The 21,019-nt window shown below is 38.1% G+C and overlaps 1 protein-coding gene across 2 annotated transcripts in view; it reads right to left on the bottom strand.

Moving 5' to 3' along the window:
* Positions 1 to 492: 492 nt before the first annotated feature.
* Positions 493 to 21,019, bottom strand: part of LOC103722307 (truncated transcription factor CAULIFLOWER A-like) — a 33,261-nt gene continuing 12,734 nt past the window's right edge. For both annotated transcript variants that reach the window (XM_008812816.4, XM_008812817.4), the window contains 7 exons: positions 9,324 to 9,402; positions 9,151 to 9,215; positions 8,971 to 9,070; positions 8,676 to 8,717; positions 3,059 to 3,100; positions 2,825 to 2,955; positions 493 to 947 (listed from right to left, as the gene is read on the bottom strand). In XM_008812816.4, coding sequence (XP_008811038.2) covers positions 914 to 947; positions 2,825 to 2,955; positions 3,059 to 3,100; positions 8,676 to 8,717; positions 8,971 to 9,070; positions 9,151 to 9,215; positions 9,324 to 9,402 — 493 coding nt within the window. In that variant the 3' untranslated portion in view covers positions 493 to 913. The remainder of the gene's footprint in view (positions 948 to 2,824; positions 2,956 to 3,058; positions 3,101 to 8,675; positions 8,718 to 8,970; positions 9,071 to 9,150; positions 9,216 to 9,323; positions 9,403 to 21,019) is intronic.

Below are 21,019 nucleotides of genomic sequence, written 5' to 3'. Positions count from 1 at the left end.
GCTTGGTGTTATTGGGCCGGAGGTGTAAGTCACCCACCAACTACAAAACTTGCATTTTTTCCAGAAAATGTGCATTGTATCTTGATGCCTTCCTAAACTATTACTAACGGTGACTCTAATCTTGTTTTCTGATGTCTGTGACACTGTATTACGAGCTTGCTTTGGGTTGGCAGCTGCATGTCCAGGTTATATGTAGATAGGTTACAGAGTATTGCAACCAGCTGCTGCTGTACTCGGCCATAAGTTTTCTGGAGATTCTCATGACCGATATGATAGGAAAATCAAATGATGCAAACATGAATAGGTCATATATTTCATGAACAAAAGGTTTCTAGCAAGGGATGCAATAGTGCAAAATATGTGCAGCAATCATGCAGATCATGGTGTTTGATGTATTTTTCAGACTAAACTAGGAAAAAAACGGAAATCATCATATTTTTCATCTACATAACTTAAGGGAAGTTTTTTTACAGTGCAACACAGAATGCCCCATGAAAATGAGAACAGAGTAAAATTATTTCCTTGCATGCTCTGGCATATAGTATTTTTCTTTTACATTCTAATAATAGCAGTGATTCCTATACTCCCATTTATTCTGGTGAACATATTACACAAGAAACAATAGGGTTTAATGACTTATACATATCATACATGGATACCATAATTACATCCAGCTTTGAGTCCAAATTCCAATAAAGTTCCACAGCTGACTGGTATAATATCTTTTTGGAGAACATTGGAGCAGATTCAAATCTCAGAATAGCTCATATGGGATATAAGCTTACGTCCTATAGCTGGAAGGTCTCACACCATCATAGCATAGAGAGGTTTACAGGGGGGGATAGAATGGAGAATTCTCTACCCACTGACGTGGCGAAGCATCCAGCCATGCAAACTCCTGTTGTTCTCCTGGTCAAGCAGATGTATGACTTGCCCTCCAGCAGTGTCTAGCACATTTAGAAGAAAAAAGAAAGCTGCAAATTAAACTGCATTCAATGTATTCCATGCTTGCTTTTGCTGTGGTGAGAATTTGGTGGGCATCTTGGGGACGGGCAAACTTTTTCCTTTTTTTAATAAACAAAGAGATGAGAAGCATGAGTTGCATGTTCTTCTCGATGATCCTCTATTGATTGATGAAGAGTGAACAGGAAACTAGTCGACTTCCTTGCCTTCTGTTCCTTGGGTTTCAGGTGGTATTCTATTTTCTTTGTGCATGCAGCACGTAATCTTGTTCTTGGGTGGGTATGTTATGAGAAGCGCATCATCTTTTCTATAAGATTTGATGTAGCTCCTATATTTTCTCTTAGCCATATCTTAGGACAAGCAGTTTTGAGTTTGTTTTGCTCACAGAATGGTTTATCTGCCACCATTTTCTTAAAAAAGAATAACAGTGAATCTCTTAAACTGCATTTTAGATGCAAAACCAAATTCGCATGCGGATTACAACAGTTTCTACTTTCCATATCAAGTGTACCTACAGGGTAGAATAAACTGATTCCAACTATGCCATTTAAATGATGAACATACATCAGTGGTACTCACAGGCCATTGTATATATAGAGGTTTCAGCGCCCAAATGTTAAATGCAACATTTGTTGTGCATATTAGTTTGATCAGATAGAACGTCATTCTAGAGAATATTTGCCAAATATAATGTCACTTCCTCCTTTAGATCAAAAGAACTAGGCAGCATCAACAACTTAGATGTAAGATCAATGTCCCAACACAAAATATCAAAGACAGGGCGGGGACAAGATCAAAGACATCTCTCTTGTCGTCATAAGATATATGCAAGGAAGAATGCAAACACCTAGGAAATTCATGGCAATTTAACACCTGAACTCAACTGTATATAATATCAGACTAATGTTGTTTATTCTAAGTTGTTTCTTTATATTGTTTCAGTTAAGCAGTCATGCTTCTTATAACTGCTGTTTTAAAAATATTTCAATGTTCTTGAAAGGAAATGCCGGGATCTCCATATTTAAAATGTGCACAGAACTTTATCGTGGTTCTCTGTTTGGGATGAAGTTGTAGGCAATGCGACAGTTCGAGGCATGAGAAAGATTGGCTTATAGAGGTCAGCATCCGAGTGAAACAGATATTAGATTGCTGGATTCGGTATTGAGGGGATTCAAAGGTATGTGGGACTGCTACTCGTTTGATACCAACGGGGTGTGAGATGGGCTGGTTTTGATGTGGGATAGGAAGCAGAACTGAGTTGGTTTTGATCAATTGGGGCGAGAGATATGGGAGCGTGCCGGATGCAGTGCCGGATGGGAATGTTGCCGAGTTCAGTGATGGAGACCAGGATCATAGCTGGGTTAGATGGGTGAAGGTCCCATTCCCTTCTCTCACCTTTTCTTCTACACTTTTCTCTTGCTTTATTTTTCCTTGTGGGTGAAGGTCATTTCCTTTACCCTATTTGACTCTCTATATTCTTAATGAAATGATGGTACATATGTATCCTCTCTCTCTCTCTCTCTCATAAGAGGATGAAACTAACATTTCGAATAACATCCTTATGCTACCTTTAATAACATAAGACTACTAGCAGCTGATATGCATAATATGAAGGCAAACTGATTGCCTTAGTTATTAGGCCATTTTTTAAAAGCAAATCTAATAAAAAATACCCGTGATCCCAACTTATGGTCACTGTATGAGGTAAAACTTTGTAAACAAGCAGATGGTATTGTAACTTTTTTTTATTTTAAGTTTATAGCAAAACTATGTGAAAGCATGCCAGAATAAACAAGCTCGTGTGAGCAATGGACATTCTTTTTTCCGGTCTTTAAAATCGAGAACTTAGTCGAAAAAGTACCCGATGTTTAGGGTGGGAAGCGAGTCTGTTGTTAGGAAGGGTGGCGGTGACGAGGAGCTTGTCTGGGGTTGGCTTTGTGGTTCCCAGTGTGGGTGCTCGGTCAAAGCCATCGCACCATTACCCTCCATGAGCTGCTCAGAAACATTGCAGAAATCTGATGTCAGATCTTATAAACATAATTGTGTTGCAAAAGGAAGAACATCAACATGTAGGACCAGGTAAATGACAGCATACCCTCTTCTCCAGTATGCTGTTGTGCTCATGCAACGTCTTCGCCTGGTGTCAGAACTAATAGATAGTCAAATCGCATTTGGAAGACTAAAAGAATGGTAATTTCCAATGCTTTATCAAAATATTTACAACGTTGTCGCATAAGAAATCTTACATTCCAGATATTTTCATATATGCATATGCATAACAAACAATAAAATAATTTCAGAACACATTATACAATATTGATGAGGGCTTATTTTATGTCACATGTTGTGGTAATGGGAGAAATGTCATTGGCATCCATGATAGAGTTAGTTTGGGGACATGAAGGTCCATACTTCCCAGTCGGCCGATATGGATGTCAATTTGATTTGATCACAGAATTCCACGCAGTAGAATCTCCAGAAATCCGAAAAAGCAAATCATAAAACCTCCAAACAGATATTTAAATGTTGATATTGGAATCTGAAATTAGTGAAATTTAAATCATATAGTTTCATGTTTCCAACTCTCATGTCCCAGAGTTCTAGTCATAAAATTGAAATTATGAATGATTTTCATGATTAAAATTCTTTTGAATTTTCTTCAGGGATTTAATTCTAGAGTTCTGATTCTAAGGCTCTAATTATAGAGTTTCTGGTTTCGAATCTCTTCCAAGTTTTAGGACGTCAACTTATGGCTCTAATGGACGCATAGATCCCAAAACCCTAAGACATATTAGAAGACAAGACTTGATGGTTTCAGGAAATGAAACCCTGAAGTCTGGAAGTCCCAGAAAGAGTTAAAAAAAAATTGATCAAGAGCTCTGTTAGCTGAGAATTTAACGAGTTTGTTTTACATAAGACTTACCAAGTTACTAGTTTCACGATCTAGAACCTTAAAACTGAAAAGAAAGAAAAAAAACAATCTTCTAATGAAAACTTCACGAGTTCTGAGAGTTTCATATCTGTTACTCTGATTCTAAGGCTCTAATTATAGAGTTTCTGGTTTTAAATCTGTTCAAGTTTTAGGACGTCAACTTATGGTTCTAATGGACGCATGGATCCCAAAACCCTAAGACATATTAGAAGATAAGAATTGATGGTTTCAGGAAATGAAACCCTGGAGTCTGTCCCAGAAAGAGTTCAAAAAAAATTGATCAAGAGCACTCTTAGCTGAGAACTTAATGAGTTTGTATTACATAAGACTTACCAAATTACTAGTTTCGCGATCTAGAACCTTAAAACTGAAAATAAAGAAAAAAAATCAATCTTCTAATGAGAACTTCATGGGTTTTGGGAGTTTCATATCTGTTACTCTGGGACTGAGCAGGCGACATCTCGGTCTTAATTGAGTTTTATGGTATAAAAGAGAAGTGAAGAAAGAGAGTACCAAACTCATTCCATGGACCTAGAAATCATTTGCAAAGATTGCAAGTCTCACACTTATTCTACAATACCACAAGATTTGAGAAAAGGAAACCCACAAATTCCACTAGTCTCACACATAAAATCAAATTAGATAAAAGAAGTGTCTCTCATTAAGCAAAAACAAAGAAGAGTTTCCCTCTTCTCCTTTAGATTTATATTCCAACTTACTCAAGTTAACTTTTCTATAACAGCTTAAGAAAATCCAAAAATAGCAAAATTGGAATTCCTGTTTAACTCCTGGTGGAAATGTAAAGGCCTCCTAATAAAACATTCTTAAAGAATTGAAAGGATTACATCCCCAACTTATGCATAAAATAGAAATTGTATACGTCAGCCCTACAAAAACTAAAGAAAATTCTAAACCATTATTGTTATATTTTGGAGAAGAAGATAGGCAAGGTTTATTCAAATTCTAAGTTACAAGGCCTGTTGGGTTGGTGATATCAAGATCAACGACGTGGCCCATTACCATGTCTCATGTTGGAAAGTTAATTGGGCTCATGTTGGTCTTTACCAATTAAGACTTATTCTGTCAAAATGAAATTGAAGGGCCATATAAGGAAGATGCTAGTACTAGTCTCAAACATGAAGAAGAAAGGGCCCTGTACAAAAGAATATCCTTTACTATTGGAGTTTAACATTTTGAGATCGAACAATCTATCAGTACCGTATCTCATTGATAACATAATCTCCCGTGTAAGAAGTCTCCAGTCTCCACCGAAGTGGACTTTTGGTCATAGAAAAGGGCCAACAACCCTTTCTTTTGTTTAACATTAGACGATTCTATTTAATGGAGTCAAAAGCCCCTTAAGGAAGGAAATTCCACTGGAGTTTCCTTTTTTCTTTTTAAACATACATGAATATAGGGTGTAAAATGAGGATTCACACCTGCTGTCAAATTCAAAGGCTTACTGCAAAATAAAAAGAGCAAGTCATTTGTCATGTTTTCCAAGGTTTAAAATGCCAATATATATGAAATCGTATCTTTTGAAGATTTGTTGCCTGTACAACAAGTCACTCAAAATATATAGTTTAATATATTCATTTTTGGGACAATATGATGGTATGCAACAACTCTTGATAACATGTTTTTCTTTTCTTTTGTATCTAGCAATTTTGACTTTATAGACTGCATCAAGAAGTCTAGCATGAGAACTTATGGGAGCATGCGTTTAATTCCATATTGACTATACACTTGATAGATCTTGGGCACTTATAAAAGGCCAAAGAACCCAAATAATACTTTCTAGTTAGCATTTTGGGTGAGATCTTAAGTTGCTACAAATGGTATCAGAGCGCAGCTTATTGTACATCACAATGTTTGTTAGTCATGTGGGGTTTTTACTAGAGGATACCAGCATTGAGGAGAACACGATAGGATCGAGAAGGATTCAGTCCATGCATGGGCCTCCCTTATTCGAGTAGGAGCTAATCGTGATGAGAGCATCACGAGATTGGATAGTAGAGATTATCATAGTTTCACATTGATTAATAAAAAAGGTGTCATATGAGTTTATTAGATTGGGCCAATCCTTTTTCTAACACCTTAAGCTTTTGGACTTTGAGTTTGGGACAAATGGTATCAGAGCAGATCTGTCCTTGACTTATGTGAATTAGGAGATAGTGTAGCGCGGGCTCGGTTGAACTGTCCGCGAGCTGATCATGATATTTATGATTAGATTTGTGGTACTTATTGAATTTGAATAGATTTGGGCCCTTAGCTTGGTAAGGATGCTAGGGCTTAAATGAGAGAGCATGTGAGGACATATGTGGGCATGTCTTCAGTCCAACATCAATTATGTACTAGGTAGATCTTAGGTGCTTATATAGGATCAAGAAATCTAAATAACACCTTCAAGCTAGCTTTTTTGGGTGAGGTTTTAGGTTGTTACTTCAGCATTCTTCATTTTTTTTATTTTTAAATTCCGCAATGGCATTATTGAATTAAGTATGTACAAATCCTCTCTTTACAATATGTATGCATCGTAAGCATCTCCATAGTTGTGTGTGCTATTTATATATACATGCATGAGTCTAGGTATATATGCATTTATACACATACACATATATATAGATACAAACACACACATGGTCGGCGGAACCATCCCGAACTGCCCGATTTAGGACATCCTAAGCCGTACCGGCGGTGGATCGAAATGATTTTGGTAACGAAATCAAGATTGAGGAGGGAGAGGGAGAGGGAGAAGAAAAAAGAGAAAAATAAAAAGAGAGCAGGGGAGGGAGGGAGAGAAAGGGAGAGAGAGAGAGGAAGGAAGAGAGAGGCCGGCCGGAGAGCCGCAGAGGTGGGGCTCTGCCTCCTCAAAGCGCGGCTCCCCGACGATCCGCTGGCTCTCCGCCGGCCTTCCACGGCCTCCCCCTTCTCTTTTTTTTTCTCTCTCCAGTTCTCCCTCTCCCCCACCTCCACTATGTCGGGTATTGGGCCGACATGGCACGGTGTAGGGCCGTATCGACCCGTGCCACCGGGCAACTGGTCCGAGGTCTGGTACCGGCACAACAGATGTTGGACACACACATACATGTAGATATATACATATTTTTTCCAACATTTTAATGTGACCTTGCCATGATAATAGATGCAGTTAATAGAAGTGGGTCTAGGTTCTTTATTTGCCTCTAATTTGTCAAGCGACTAAAAAGATAAAGAAGAAAGAAATAGAGGAAAATGAAATTCATTGCTTGATCAATATAAATAATACAATGCAAAATATATAGCACATTCTTTTGTCACCTAAACCTCAAGTGGAAGCAAGACTTAGCCTGCTCCTTTAGAGATAGCAAGATCTCCACCATGTTTAACTTCTACTGTATGGGTCACCAGACATCTATCACAAGTAGGTTGAACCTCCACTCTATGGGTTAATCGGACTTCATATATGAGCAAGTAGAACCTCTATTTTCTGGGTTCCTTGACCTTCATGCATGAGTAGATTAAACCTTCATTTTAATAACTTTAATCATATTAGAGCGTGAATTGGAATGATCTAAAAAATTAAAACTTTTTAAATTCAATCTATGCATGTCTTCGATGTGTATATCATGATCAACAAAAAAAATTCTGAAATTTTACTCAAAGAAGAGGATTCTACATTTAAATATCCTAGCATATATTTTAGCATACTAGCATAATGGACATATTCGTTTTTACATCCATACGATGTATAGGTTAGAGATAATCAAAGATATAATTTTATTTATAAGTACTCCTGCAAATGTAGATTAGAAGCAGCAATGTAGATCTTTGATTTAAAACCATTAAATCTTTCATCGAAGATTTACCTTTAAATGTGTAGGACCGATCAATTTAAATTCTCTAATAACTTTAAAAAAAAATTAATATATTTTCTTTTGTATTGCATAGAGATATGTTCCTATACTCTTTCACCTTCCATATTGACTAAAATCTCATAAACCTGACTATATTTACTGAAGGCATACCTAATCAATGTTGTAGATAGTAGTGAAAAATAAGATGACTTGCTAGACCATTTCAAAATTGTCAGTGATGAATCTCGAAACAAGACCTAACAAACTGTATGGGTCAGGTTTGCCGGTGACCACATTCAAACAAATGACAACTAATGTAACACACATAAAAGATTGTATTTTGTACAAATATGATTGTGTCAAAATGTACAGTTGATTATTACATATTACATGTTGGTAAATAATAAATACCAATGATCGGATGCCGGAAAATGGAAATGGTAAAACAAAATATAACTTAAACCAAAAAATTGCATGAAAGATATGATAATAGGTGAAACTACTTAAGAGTATCTTTTCTTTGGATCTTGGAAAAAAAAATAAACTGCTGAAATTCTTTAGAAAAGCAAGGCACCAATTATGAAGAGCATCCGTTCTGTTTATGAATATTAGCATTATAATACTATGCAAGAACATTTAATATGATGAAGGAAAGTAAACTTGAACTGTCGTACGGAGAAAATAGTGCAAGCACTGTATAACCAAATCAAATAGCATAATGAAACGTCCAAGTTTTAAGAACTTGCATGATAAGCACCATCCTCATTGTTAAGGTAAGCATATTGGTTTAGATTGCCAGTTTGTGTTGGCAGATCGTGACCAGGTGAATTTTAATTATTCTGAAAACCCGGAGGAATAGTTTAGAGACATGATGAAGCTGCAATGTAAAATTCTATGAAACCAAAATCATCTAAAAGATATCTAACAAAGGTAGTGGAGCTTGCCTTTCTCTGAAGCTCAGCAATTGAATCAAATAGAAGCTGGTTCTGCAAAATAAGATAAAATAAAAGAAGAAGATCTAATAGCATTGACAACACGTATTCATCAAGTAAAATCATTAAAAGGCATTCTCCTACTGGCAGAGACATGAAATGCATGCATGGAAATCTTAAAGGTTCTGGCATCCACAGCCATGGTAGCAACTGAGAAATAAAGGATGAAAGGGAAGGAAGCAGTATTTATTGGAAATTTTGGATGGCTGTTACAATAAGATTAGTAAAATGAGAAAGATTAATTCACCCTTCTGGATCTTATATGTCTCAAAGCATTATCAAGCTGTAGCTCCAGTTGTTGAAGCTCTTTAAATGTCAAGGATTCAAGTTGTTCTCCCATGAGATGCCTGAACATATCACAATATGGAAACCCATGTCAGATGTTTGTACTACTGGTAACAGTGTTTGATGATCACCATCACCATACCTCTGACTTTTTTGTAGAGCCTCAGCCTTATACCTTAGTTCACCATAATCATGGCGCCATCTTCCCTGTTTAGCATATCCACGATGATGTTAGATATCTTGCAAATTTGATGGTTCTAAAGGAGTGAAGCATTAAGATAAAGTATTCCAGTCCACTCAATTTATTTCTCTTACCTCTGACTCAGGATCTGCTTCCACAAGGGCTTTTTCCGCATATGAATAACGCTGGTAGCGTTCAAGAATATTTTCCATGCTGTTAGGGGGGAAAAAATCAGCTCTTGGCTTCTATTTCTATTATCTGACTACAGATTTAAGATGTGGATTCAGTTCATCTAAGTGTCTGAAAATTCTTAGTCATTTCTTCCATAGATGCATTATACATATCATTTCTTAACAAGGTTGGCATTTAAAATGCACCCATGAAAAAAACTCCAATCATCAAAGATTTAACATTGTTGTTAAACTTATCCAAATGTACCAAGGTAGCAAGAAAAAAGAATAACAATATAAATTAAGTTTAAACATGGAATAGCCTCAGAGACATAAGCTGGTTATGCTTCCTTTCTAATGGTTCTCCATGATGATATCAGACAAACAAACTTGCCCAAGAATTTACAAACAAATACTAAGTTCAATACTTGATAGAGGAACAACTTGTTTGTATTCTTCATTCCATCATGAATTAATATCTATGTTGTTTCTATCTTCATTATGTTGCAGTGGTGGAGCAAGAAAATAAAGACAACGGAAGTTGAATAAAGATGCACCATAATAGAAAATTAAAGTTATAGTGCTTCTTGCTCGGTAAAGTGAAAACAATAGCTTACGTATGTGTCTATACTTATTGTTAAGATATATGCTATTTGATGTAACGTCCATATATATAATTATTGTAGAAAGTCAGCATACACTTTTCCATGAATAACACATTATGAGAGCAACCTCTCAAGTATATAGAAGAGAAGGAACAATTTGCGGACCGGAAATCAAGCCCTTGTGTAATGTCATACTGATCTAATAAATCAAACATATAACAAGCACAACAAATATTCCTCAATCAGTTACATATGGACCTTAAAAGTTCAGATATAGATAAATGACACAGGCAAGCCAATAAAGAAAAACTTCCAGCAAAAAAAAGAGAGAAAAAACAAAAGATCTTTAAATTTATCTTACCGCATAGGACCCTGGACAATCCAAGAAAGACGATATCCACATAACATCTCCCAGCAACACACCAACGCTAGGTGCCTTACAAGAAAAAGAAGATCTACAAGGAAGAGCCTCCTTAAATCTTCATTGTACATATTCGTACTATAATTTTCTGTCACTTTGTCCTTAGTTCTTGCAACTGCAACAACTCCTCTAAAATATTAATAATTTACTTTATCTAGAAACAGATCTATCTTAACATTCTCATTTCTTTTAGTTGAACTTATTTTCACGTACTTTTTTGTTGCCCAACATTCTGAGGCACACAACATGACAGGCCTTATTGTTGCTTTACAAATTTTTCCTTCAGCTTCATGGCATTCACTTATCACATAATAATCAAGATACACCGTTTCACTTCATCCGACAAACTCTAGGTCATTACTATATCTTTATCCATCTGTCCATTTTTCTGTATAATAGATCCTAAGTAACAAAAATGGTCATTTTGAGGTATCTTTTGGTCATCAATTCCAAATGGTATCATATTTTCATTTCTACTCTTACCAAATTTATATTCCATATACTCTATCTATGTTCTATTAATTTTTAAGATCTAATCCTCTAGAGTTTTCTTCATAAATTCAATAGAGTGTTTAAGCTAATTCTCCTTGGTGAATACGATATAGTTTGGAAATGATATACACTATGGTACATCTTCTTGAATACTTGTAGTTAGTTCATCCATAATTCTTGCAAAATATAAGGATAAAATGCACATAAGTTTATTATATGGATTTGGATATTGTGCTTCAATGACATTGAGATTAATTTTTTTAGGGAAAATTAATGGCTAGTCCGTCCTTGGACCGGACATTAACTTTTGCTTCCTGTGGACCGGTTTTATAACAACCGGTCTAGAGGGCTTTCGATATTTAACTATTTTCATCCACAGACAAAAATACCCCTCGCTCGTCCACTCTTTCCCAATTTCCATCCCTGAGTTCGACTCCTTTTCCCACCGGCAATTTGTTCTCATCATCGGACGAGATAACTGTTCTTCCCTATTTTCTCCTCAGAAAAAGTCGGCCACCAGCATCCCTATTTTCTCTTTTTTTTCCACCGTTAATCCATTTCTATCATCGGAAGAGAAAACCCTTCTGCTCTCCTACTCTTCCCATTCTTCCCTAGTTTTCCACCCCATTCTTCCCTAGTTTCCCACCCTTATCAGCCGAAGTATCTTTCCGACATTGGCTTCAACTTTCTTCTCCTGCAATCCCTAGTTTTCCACCCCAATTTTTTGAGTTCGACTCTATTTTCCCACCATTATTTCGACTGAGAATTGGGACTCTACGACATTCCGTCGACGGCTCTTTCAGAAGATTTCGCTAATGCTTCTGACTTCGCTCGACTCAATGGCAGCCGAAGCTTCACTCGACATAACTTTCCAAACCGTCCCTGAGTCGTCTTTGGAGCCCTTCACCAGGTATGTCAACCGTTATAGCATAATTTCTCTAATTTTATATCAAACACCAAATTGTTATACAGTATTCTAGATCATTTGTTTTAAAAGTATAAGAATGGTCAGAATTTGAGACAATAATAAATAAAGAGGTTGAGATAGCACATTTGACATATTTATTATGAAAAAATCATGATAATTCTTCATTGATAGCTATTTAGTGCTATTTCTGTTCTTTATTAGAGTTATAAAGATCATTGATTAACGCATGATGTTTTTCTCAAATATGTATTTCTAATTTTGAAATAATATTATTGAAAATTATTGTTTGAAATTTGTGATGTAGACATCTAAGATGGCTCCAATTCAAAGGAGAGGCAAAGCACCTTTTGTTGGCCCAAAAAATATGGTCAATGGAAGGTGCTACTTCAGTCACTTTGTCCATTTTACCGTCACCTTTATCGAGTTTATGTCTTAGGAGCAGAAGGAAAGGGTGACGACACTCCGTTTGAACATATACTAGCTTTTCCATATATCAAGCAGAGTAGGTCAGCCCTAGACACATTGCTTTTCTTCTGGAAAGACGAAGAGGAGTGTTTTTGGTTTGGTAAGGTGCTAGTGCATCTTGTAGGGAGCGATTTTGCACTCATCTTAGTTTGAGTGCTACGAGCAATGAAGTCGACGTGCATAGGGAGAGGAGGGTTAAGTCTGACCTCATCATCCGGTTTTTTGAGGGTGACCACTAAAAGATTGATAAAAATGCAGTAAAAAATAAATTATAATATCTTGTTGGAAAGAGTGGACGCTCAAGATGTAGAAGATTTCACCAAATTATGGGTTCTATATTTCTTTGTGACTATCCTCTTTTCAACTATACACTACTATATTCCTAAGGCATTATGTTCATATCTTGATGATTTAGACTGCTTAGGTTTATATAGTTAGGGTCTTGCTATTTTCGCTTTCCTTCGCTAGCAGATAACTAGTCTAGCCAAGAGTATGAGGATAAGAAACATCACCGGCAAGGGATCTACTAGGTATATGAATGGCCGCACGGTCGCTCTGGTGGTAAGCATTTTAATGTTTCTTTGTAATTTTATTTTTGAGATATATACTGACTTTAAATGTGATGCTTACATTGGTTTTTGGCAGCATAGGTTGTTGAGCATGCGAACAACCTTCTGAAAAGCCACCAGCCACCGTTCATGTATCCACATCTCTTGCGTTGGAGCAACGCCCCATTTCCTCACAAGGTGGACGTGATCGCCGAAGTTATGAAGAACTTAAAAAATTTAGGTTTGAATGTTCATTTCTAACATCATAACTATTTTAACTCGATGCAAAACTTAAGTTTTTGCTTGCATCAGATGATCGAAAAGCTCGAGCTTAGAGAGGAGTTGCGCCTTCCCTCGTGAGAAAGGCCACAAGTGTAGGCTCCGATAGAGATACCGATAGATGAGATATTGCAAAAGGGTGTGCATGAGATAACTCAGGTCTCTACATACTCTTACTTCTATTTGGCACATTTACAACCACTTGGCATGCACATATCATGTCTCTGCACATCATTAGTTCTTGGTAACACATACTTACAACTACTTGGAACCCACCCATTTCTATTTGGCATGCACCTTTCACTTGCTGGCATACAGTTAACTCCAAATAACACACACCTATCATGACTCTGTACATCACTAGTTCTTCGTAGCACACACTTACAACCACTTGGCATACACCTATTTTCATTTGGCACACAGTTAAACACTACTACAGTTAAACCTATAGTAGTTAGTTATTTCTGATAGACACTACTACAAGGTTCATCATCTCAGTACTGGATCCCATACCGGTACCAAATTAGCATTGTATTGGTATGATACGATACAGAATTTTTTCAGTATACCGAGTATTGGTATGCCACCTATAACGGGTACTCATATTGAACCAGTACAATATGGTATACCTTATACCATCTAGTTCGGGCCGGTACAGCAAATCATATACGATTGTATATGTATAAAATATATTATTTTCTACATTATATTGGGTTAATTGATAGATAGAATGCCTTGCATGCTTATAGGGTCAATTTCTATAAGTATGCAACTACTGTTCACACCCTCATATTGTGAATTTACGGTCAGAGACGTGACACAAGTGGAGTGCAGAACAACAAGCAAAGCGAGCGGTTACATGAATCCCTTAGCAGTGATTAGATGTCTCAAATAACAAGAAAACTTTAGGCAAAGACTATCCCTTGAAGGGAAATAAATGATGAAATATACGAAAGGGACATGAGTAGAGAAAACATGTAGGAATATGCCAAAACGATATTAAGGTTGGGGGAAGAATAAAAATTAAGTGGCACAATTGGACAATTAGATGTGTCAATAGTTGCTCACAGATGAAAAGAAATAATAGTTCTGGGCCGTCAGTTTCAGTTCTGAGCAAATGAACAGATTTAAACATATAGGAATTATTGTATTAGTAACATAGAAGAGTATGCTTTCAGTTAGGAAGAAGAAAAATAATGGAGAGAACTAATCTAACATAGGGTTTGATGAGAACATGAGAGAGAGAACATATGAAAAGATGATCACCAATAAACAACATCTAATTGAAGAAAGGGTTCTCATAGTTCCAATACCAACAAAGTAACTCCAGACGGGATATCAAGGATTATCTTTGAAGAGAGATCATGGAGGGGTTGGCTGGAACATTACAAGTGGCCTTCATTTTGCCTGCTATAATACTACAGAAAATTAGGGGTCTCGGTTCACTATTATAGTTCACAAGTATACCAATAACGGTCATAGCAGACACCGATACATAAAAGCACATTTTCTCATGATATGATGCCCTAAATGGAATCAGTCTCTCAAATTCTAAATGTCATGGTCGTTGTCACCTTATGAGGCTACAGTCCCATGCATGAAAACATGCCTCACGAACTGTGCTGTTGTTGTAGCGCGATGCTGTCACCTAAATTTATGAGTTCCAAGCAATATAAGTCGAGTCCCATGCATTACAAATAACTCAGTTACTATGTGCTGTAATGCAGCTACTATAGATGCTCCTTCCCATTTTTTTTAGATAATTACAAATGCTTTAATAACTCAAAAAGTCACTCACATGCGTGTAGTATGTGAAGACCAGAGTTGGGCCCGTCCTAGGGCCCAACATACTGAAGTCGGCAAGGGGTGCCGACTTCAGTTGAGTCATCGTGGGGGTGACCACGATGACCATGCCGGCCGAACGGCCAGCGGGATCTCCGCACACCCCCCTATCAACTCTCTCCCGCTTCTCGTTAAAAAGAGGTTGTGTAAGAACCTATATTTTTTTTTTTTGGGCTGGGGCCGACCCCTAGGCCACTGCGCCCGGGCCAGCCTAAGGGCCCCGGCTATTTAGCCATGGGAGTCTTCCTCTCCTCCTTCACCGAACTCCCCCAAATCCACCGGAAAAGAAAAAAAAAACAGAGAAAAAAGGGGGATCAAATCTTACCAAAATTGAACCAATTCTCTTCTATAAAAGATCCCTTTCCCCTCTTTCTAGGGCATCAATCGAGAGCTCTTTCAAAAAAAAAGAAGAGAGAGAGAGAGAGATCTGTGAGAAGCTTGGGTTGTTCGCCGTCGGGCCGGCCGGAGGAGTTCGCCGGAGGCGAGGTAAGGTCCTCCTCCTCCTTCTCCTTGTCTTTAGGCCACTATTTTTCTTGGGAATCTGGCCGGCAAGCCGCCGGATCGATGTGAACCGTGTTCTCCTATTTCGGTTTGCTTTTCTCTTCCATTCCGGCCGGCCATCGCCGGTCGTGGCGCACCGCCCGCACCGCCGGCGCCGCCAGTCATGGGGCAGTGTCGACCATGGGTCGCCGCCTTCAAGTTTCTCTGCCAATCGGGAGAAAGGAAGAGAGGGAGAGAGAGAGAGAACCATCCACTTTCCTCTTCTTTGTTCTTCTCCCTCTCTAGTTGCTCTCTTTTATTGCTATGATTTCTCCCTAGTTTAATTTAGGGAGATCATGGACTGTTGGTTAGTCCTGGGGTGATAGATACTGGTGGACCCTTAGAGGATCCATAAAGATTTTTGGGGTTGTCAGATATTTTGGATAATTTTTAATGATGACTTGATTCTGTAGGGGAACAATCTATTGGACGAAAGGACGCTGAGCAGGGTTCTGCATATCCGGATTTATAGATCGCCGTGAGGGCGGGTGATTAGTCTGTCTTAGTTAACAAAGGTAAGAATCCTTGTACGTCAATCCTGCATGATATAAATATTTTTGCATCATATATGTTTGATATGCTATGATCCAGACAAAACAAAATAGTTTTATATTTTATTATATTTTGATCGTGTTGGCTTGTGATTGGTAGTATGATGGATGCATGTATGTGTATATCTTATACCTATATAATTGAATTTATGAATGTGGTGGTATGAACTAACCATGTTATATTGGTTGCCTTGTCACGGGCCGGAAACGTGACCATGGTTAGTCTAGGCCGGATATAAGATGGAAAAAGGAATTGATGTGTGTATGTGAATTGGTTAAATGAGTAGGGACTTTGGGCTTATCTCGTTAGTATTGATTGCCCCATCACAGGCTGGAAATGTGATATTATCGATTGCCCCGTCACAGGCTGGAAATGTGATTCTATTGATTGCCCCGTCACTGGCTGGAAATGTGATACCATCGATTGCCCCGTCACAGGCTGGAAATGTGACACTATCGATTGCCCCATCACAGGCCGGAAATGTGATACTATCGATTGCCCCGTCACGGGCCGGAAACGTGACCGGGATGTAGCCCAAAGTCGGAAAGATAATTGATCCGAATCAAGTTAATAGAGAATGGAAAGAAAAAGCATTGAAAACATTAATTGAAGATTTTTGAGATATCGTATGGCGTATCACACTTGGGTGGCTGGATTTTTGTTGACATTTGACTTGCATATTTATACTGATTATTCGAGCTTTTGATAGCCGGTATATGATTTTATGATATGTGCATTGATTTGTCATGGCTTTCAAAATTCATATTATTATTGTGTTGGTATGGATGTGTAGGAATTCTTACTGGGCTGTAAGGCTCACCCCCTTCTTCTTTCTCTTTTCAGAGTTGCAGAATGCATAAACATGGATGGGTTGGGCGCGGAGCGCGAGTATCAGAGTTATTAGTTAGTTAGTTAGTTTATCTTTCTTTGATGTCGATGAGCATTTGAAGATCTTGTAATTGAACCAATTTGATTATCTGGACATGTTGGATTTGTCAATTTGAATTAATTAATTAGTTGTGGATTTATTGGATTTTTGTTTATCTTAGGCCTTGCATGATCTTTAGGGCACTGCTCTAGGGCTCATGCGGCCGGTCGCGTACCGGACCCGGGTGCTGGGTTCGGGGCGTGACAGAGTGGTATCAGAGCTTAAGGTTAAGGTATCCTAGGGTTTAGGCTTAGGTGAGTGTGAGTGGAAAATTATGATAGGAAAACTATCAGAGTCTTGGTTTATAATCACTTGAGATTGTAATAGAAATGATATTATAATCTAAGGTTTAAGACCACTAGGGACTGTGGCCTTAGTGGTATTAGAGTTTGAGGTTTAAAATCATTGGGGATAGTGACAAAATTAGAACCAAAGTGTAAGTTTAAGATCACCAGGGACTGCGATAGAATTGTGTCAACTCTTGAGGTTATGATCATTCTAAACTTGACATAAAGTAGCAGAATTAAATTCAATGCTTAGGTTTAAGATCCCTAGGCATTGTGATAAAATATAAAAGTACGGAAGGATTGGATAAATTGTCTCTGATCATGATACGAGAGGTTAGACCTAACGTAAGTATATGAAGGTTAACCATGGCATAGCTGTTATACCATATTTAGATATTGTGTCAATGATTTGGAAGTTCAACTTGATATGGGTGTAGATGTAATAGCACTTTTAGTTTTGCTGCTAACTTTTGGGATAGACTTTGTGCATGGATCTGTCATAGTATTGGAGTGAGCTAAGACAGATTTTTTTTTATAATATTAAAGCAGATTGTTTTTCGAGGTTAAATCTGTATGTGGATTATATCTGGTATTGGCATGTTGGATATTGCAAATAGGTCTATTTTCTATTGATGTATTTGATTATTTTGAGGCCATAGAGTATGCATATTGACGGAGAATTTTAATTATTTGAATTCTCATCTTTGGACTGGGCTACTGGATTTTATTTATAATTGTAGAAGACTATTTGATGTGTTAAATTTAAAACTCAAGCCTAGGTTTAAGATTTGAGCAGGGATCTTTTGTCATTGTTGATGAAGCCACTAATAAATGTCATATTGAGTAGAGACTTCGGTCATAAATCATTTAGAGGCTTTATAGTATTTAATGGATTAAATCAGAGTGCGCAGCGGAAGTGTGGTGGTTTGAGTTATTTTGAAACTGGTGAAGGACATTAATATTTGATCTAAAAGGTATTATGATGGAACACTTGAGTTAGTTTCTAGTAGAGGAGAATGTTGTTGATTCTATGGATGATCGAGAGGTAGCTATGTAATTTTACCAGTGGGCTCTTCTATTGCTGAGAACTTTTGGGAGAATCTTGGGCATCTTAAATTTAGCATTAACGGTTGATGATTCCTTGGTTGGTCTTAGACCTGAAATGTTTTAACATGAATCTCGTACTCCTTGATCGGTATTGTCAATCTAGCTAACTGAAAGGGGTTTGAGGTTTTCCTAGGATAGAGGTTGATCATTAAATTATGGGCAAAGTTAAGAAAAGAAAGAGGATTAAAGATTATGAAGACCATTTGACGATAAAGCCTTCTTCTATCCTTGTTAAGCCAATTATGATCTTTATGCGAAATTAATCAAGAGTAATTAAATTCTCGGGAAAAGAATTATGACATTGGGAGGTGGGCCTTCTTTTGAAGGAGATCAAAATAACCTGCTGTGTTATAGATGGAAAAGATCAAGTTTTGTGATGTCATGATTTTGTATGTCAAATCTTGTGAGCTTCCATTTTGAGAGGGAGATTGTTTAGGAGTTCGAGGATTATGTGACGGTTGCAATCTCTCAAAGTCTGAAACTTAAGTATGGTAATTTCGAGGACGAAATTTCTTTTTAGGGGAGGAGAATGTAAGAACCCATTTTTTTTTTTGGGGGCTGGGGCCGACCCCTAGGCCACTGCGCCCGGGCCAGCCTAAGGGCCCCGGCTATTTAGCCATGGGAGTCTTCCTCTCCTCCTTCACCGAACTCCCCCAAATCCACCGGAAAGGAAAAAAAAAACAGAGAAAAAAGGGGGATCAAATCTTACCAAAATTGAACCAATTCTCTTCTATAAAAGATCCCTTTCCCCTCTTTCTAGGGCATCAATCGAGAGCTCTTTCAAAAAAAAAGAAGAGAGAGAGAGAGAGAGATCCGTGAGAAGCTTGGGTTGTTCGCCGTCGGGCCGGCCGGAGGAGTTCGCCGGAGGCGAGGTAAGGTCCTCCTCCTCCTTCTCCTTGTCTTTAGGCCACTATTTTTCTTGGGAATCTGGCCGGCAAGCCGCCGGATCGATGTGAACCGTGTTCCCCTATTTCGGTTTGCTTTTCTCTTCCATTCCGGCCGGCCATCGCCGGTCGTGGCGCACCGCCCGCACCGCCGGCGCCGCCAGTCATGGGGCAGTGTCGACCATGGGTCGCCGCCTTCAAGTTTCTCTGCCAATCGGGAGAAAGGAAGAGAGGGAGAGAGAGAGAGAACCATCCACTTTCCTCTTCTTTGTTCTTCTCCCTCTCTAGTTGCTCTCTTTTATTGCTATGATTTCTCCCTAGTTTAATTTAGGGAGATCATGGACTGTTGGTTAGTCCTGGGGTGATAGATACTGGTGGACCCTTAGAGGATCCATAAAGATTTTTGGGTTGTCAGATATTTTGGATAATTTTTAATGATGATTTGATTCTGTAGGGGAACAATCTATTGGACGAAAGGACGCTGCGCAGGGTTCTGCATATCCGGATTTATAGATCGCCGTGAGGGCGGGTGATTAGTCTGTCTGAGTTAACAAAGGTAAGAATCCTTGTACGTCAATCCTGCATGATATAAATATTTTTGCATCATATATGTTTGATATGCTATGATTCAGACAAAACAAAATAGTTTTATATTTTATTATATTTTGATCGTGTTGGCTTGTGATTGGTAGTATGATGGATGCATGTATGTGTATATCCTATACCTACATAATTGAATTTATGAATGTGGTGGTATGAACTAACCATGTTATATTGGTTGCCTTGTCACGGGCCGGAAAGGTGACCATGGTTAGTCTAGGCCGGATATAAGATGGAAAAAGGAATTGATGTGTGTATGTGAATTGGTTAAATGAGTAGGGACTTTGGGCTTATCTCGTTAGTATTGATTGCCCCATCACAGGCTGGAAATGTGATATTATCGATTGCCCCGTCACAGGCTGGAAATGTGATACTATCGATTGCCCCGTCACTGGCTGGAAATGTGATACCATCGATTGCCCCGTCACAGGCTGGAAATGTGACACTATCGATTGCCCCATCACAGGCCGGAAATGTGATACTATCGATTGCCCCGTCACGGGCCGGAAACGTGACCGGGATGTAGCCCAAAGTCGGAAAGATAATTGATCCGGATCAAGTTAATAGAGAATGGAAAGAAAAAGCATTGAAAACATTAATTGAAGATTTTTGAGATATCGTATGGCGTATCACACTTGGGTGGCTGGATTTTTGTTGACATTTGACTTGCATATTTATACTGATTATTCGAGCTTTTGATAGCCGGTATATGATTTTATGATATGTGCATTGATTTGTCTTGATCCGGATCAAGTTAATAGAGAATGGAAAGAAAAAGCATTGAAAACATTAAATGAAGATTTTTGAGATATCGTATGGCGTATCACACTTGGGTGGCTGGATTTTTGTTGACATTTGACTTGCATATTTATACTGATTATTCGAGCTTTTGATAGCCGGTATATGATTTTATGATATGTGCATTGATTTGTCATGGCTTTCAAAATTCATATTATTATTGTGTTGGTATGGATGTGTAGGGATTCTTACTGGGCTGTAAGGCTCACACCCTTCTTCTTTCTCTTTTCAGAGTTGCAAAATGCATAAACATGGATGGGTTGGGCGCGGAGCGCGAGTATCAGAGTTATTAGTTAGTTAGTTAGTTTATCTTTCTTTGATGTCGATGAGCATTTGAAGATCTTGTAATTGAACCAATTTGATTATCTGGACATGTTGGATTTG

This window comes from Phoenix dactylifera, chromosome 6 (genome assembly GCF_009389715.1).
Source record: "Phoenix dactylifera cultivar Barhee BC4 chromosome 6, palm_55x_up_171113_PBpolish2nd_filt_p, whole genome shotgun sequence".
In the NCBI taxonomy this organism is placed as follows: Eukaryota; Viridiplantae; Streptophyta; class Magnoliopsida; order Arecales; family Arecaceae; genus Phoenix; species Phoenix dactylifera.
This window is presented reverse-complemented; position numbering and strand designations above follow the sequence as displayed.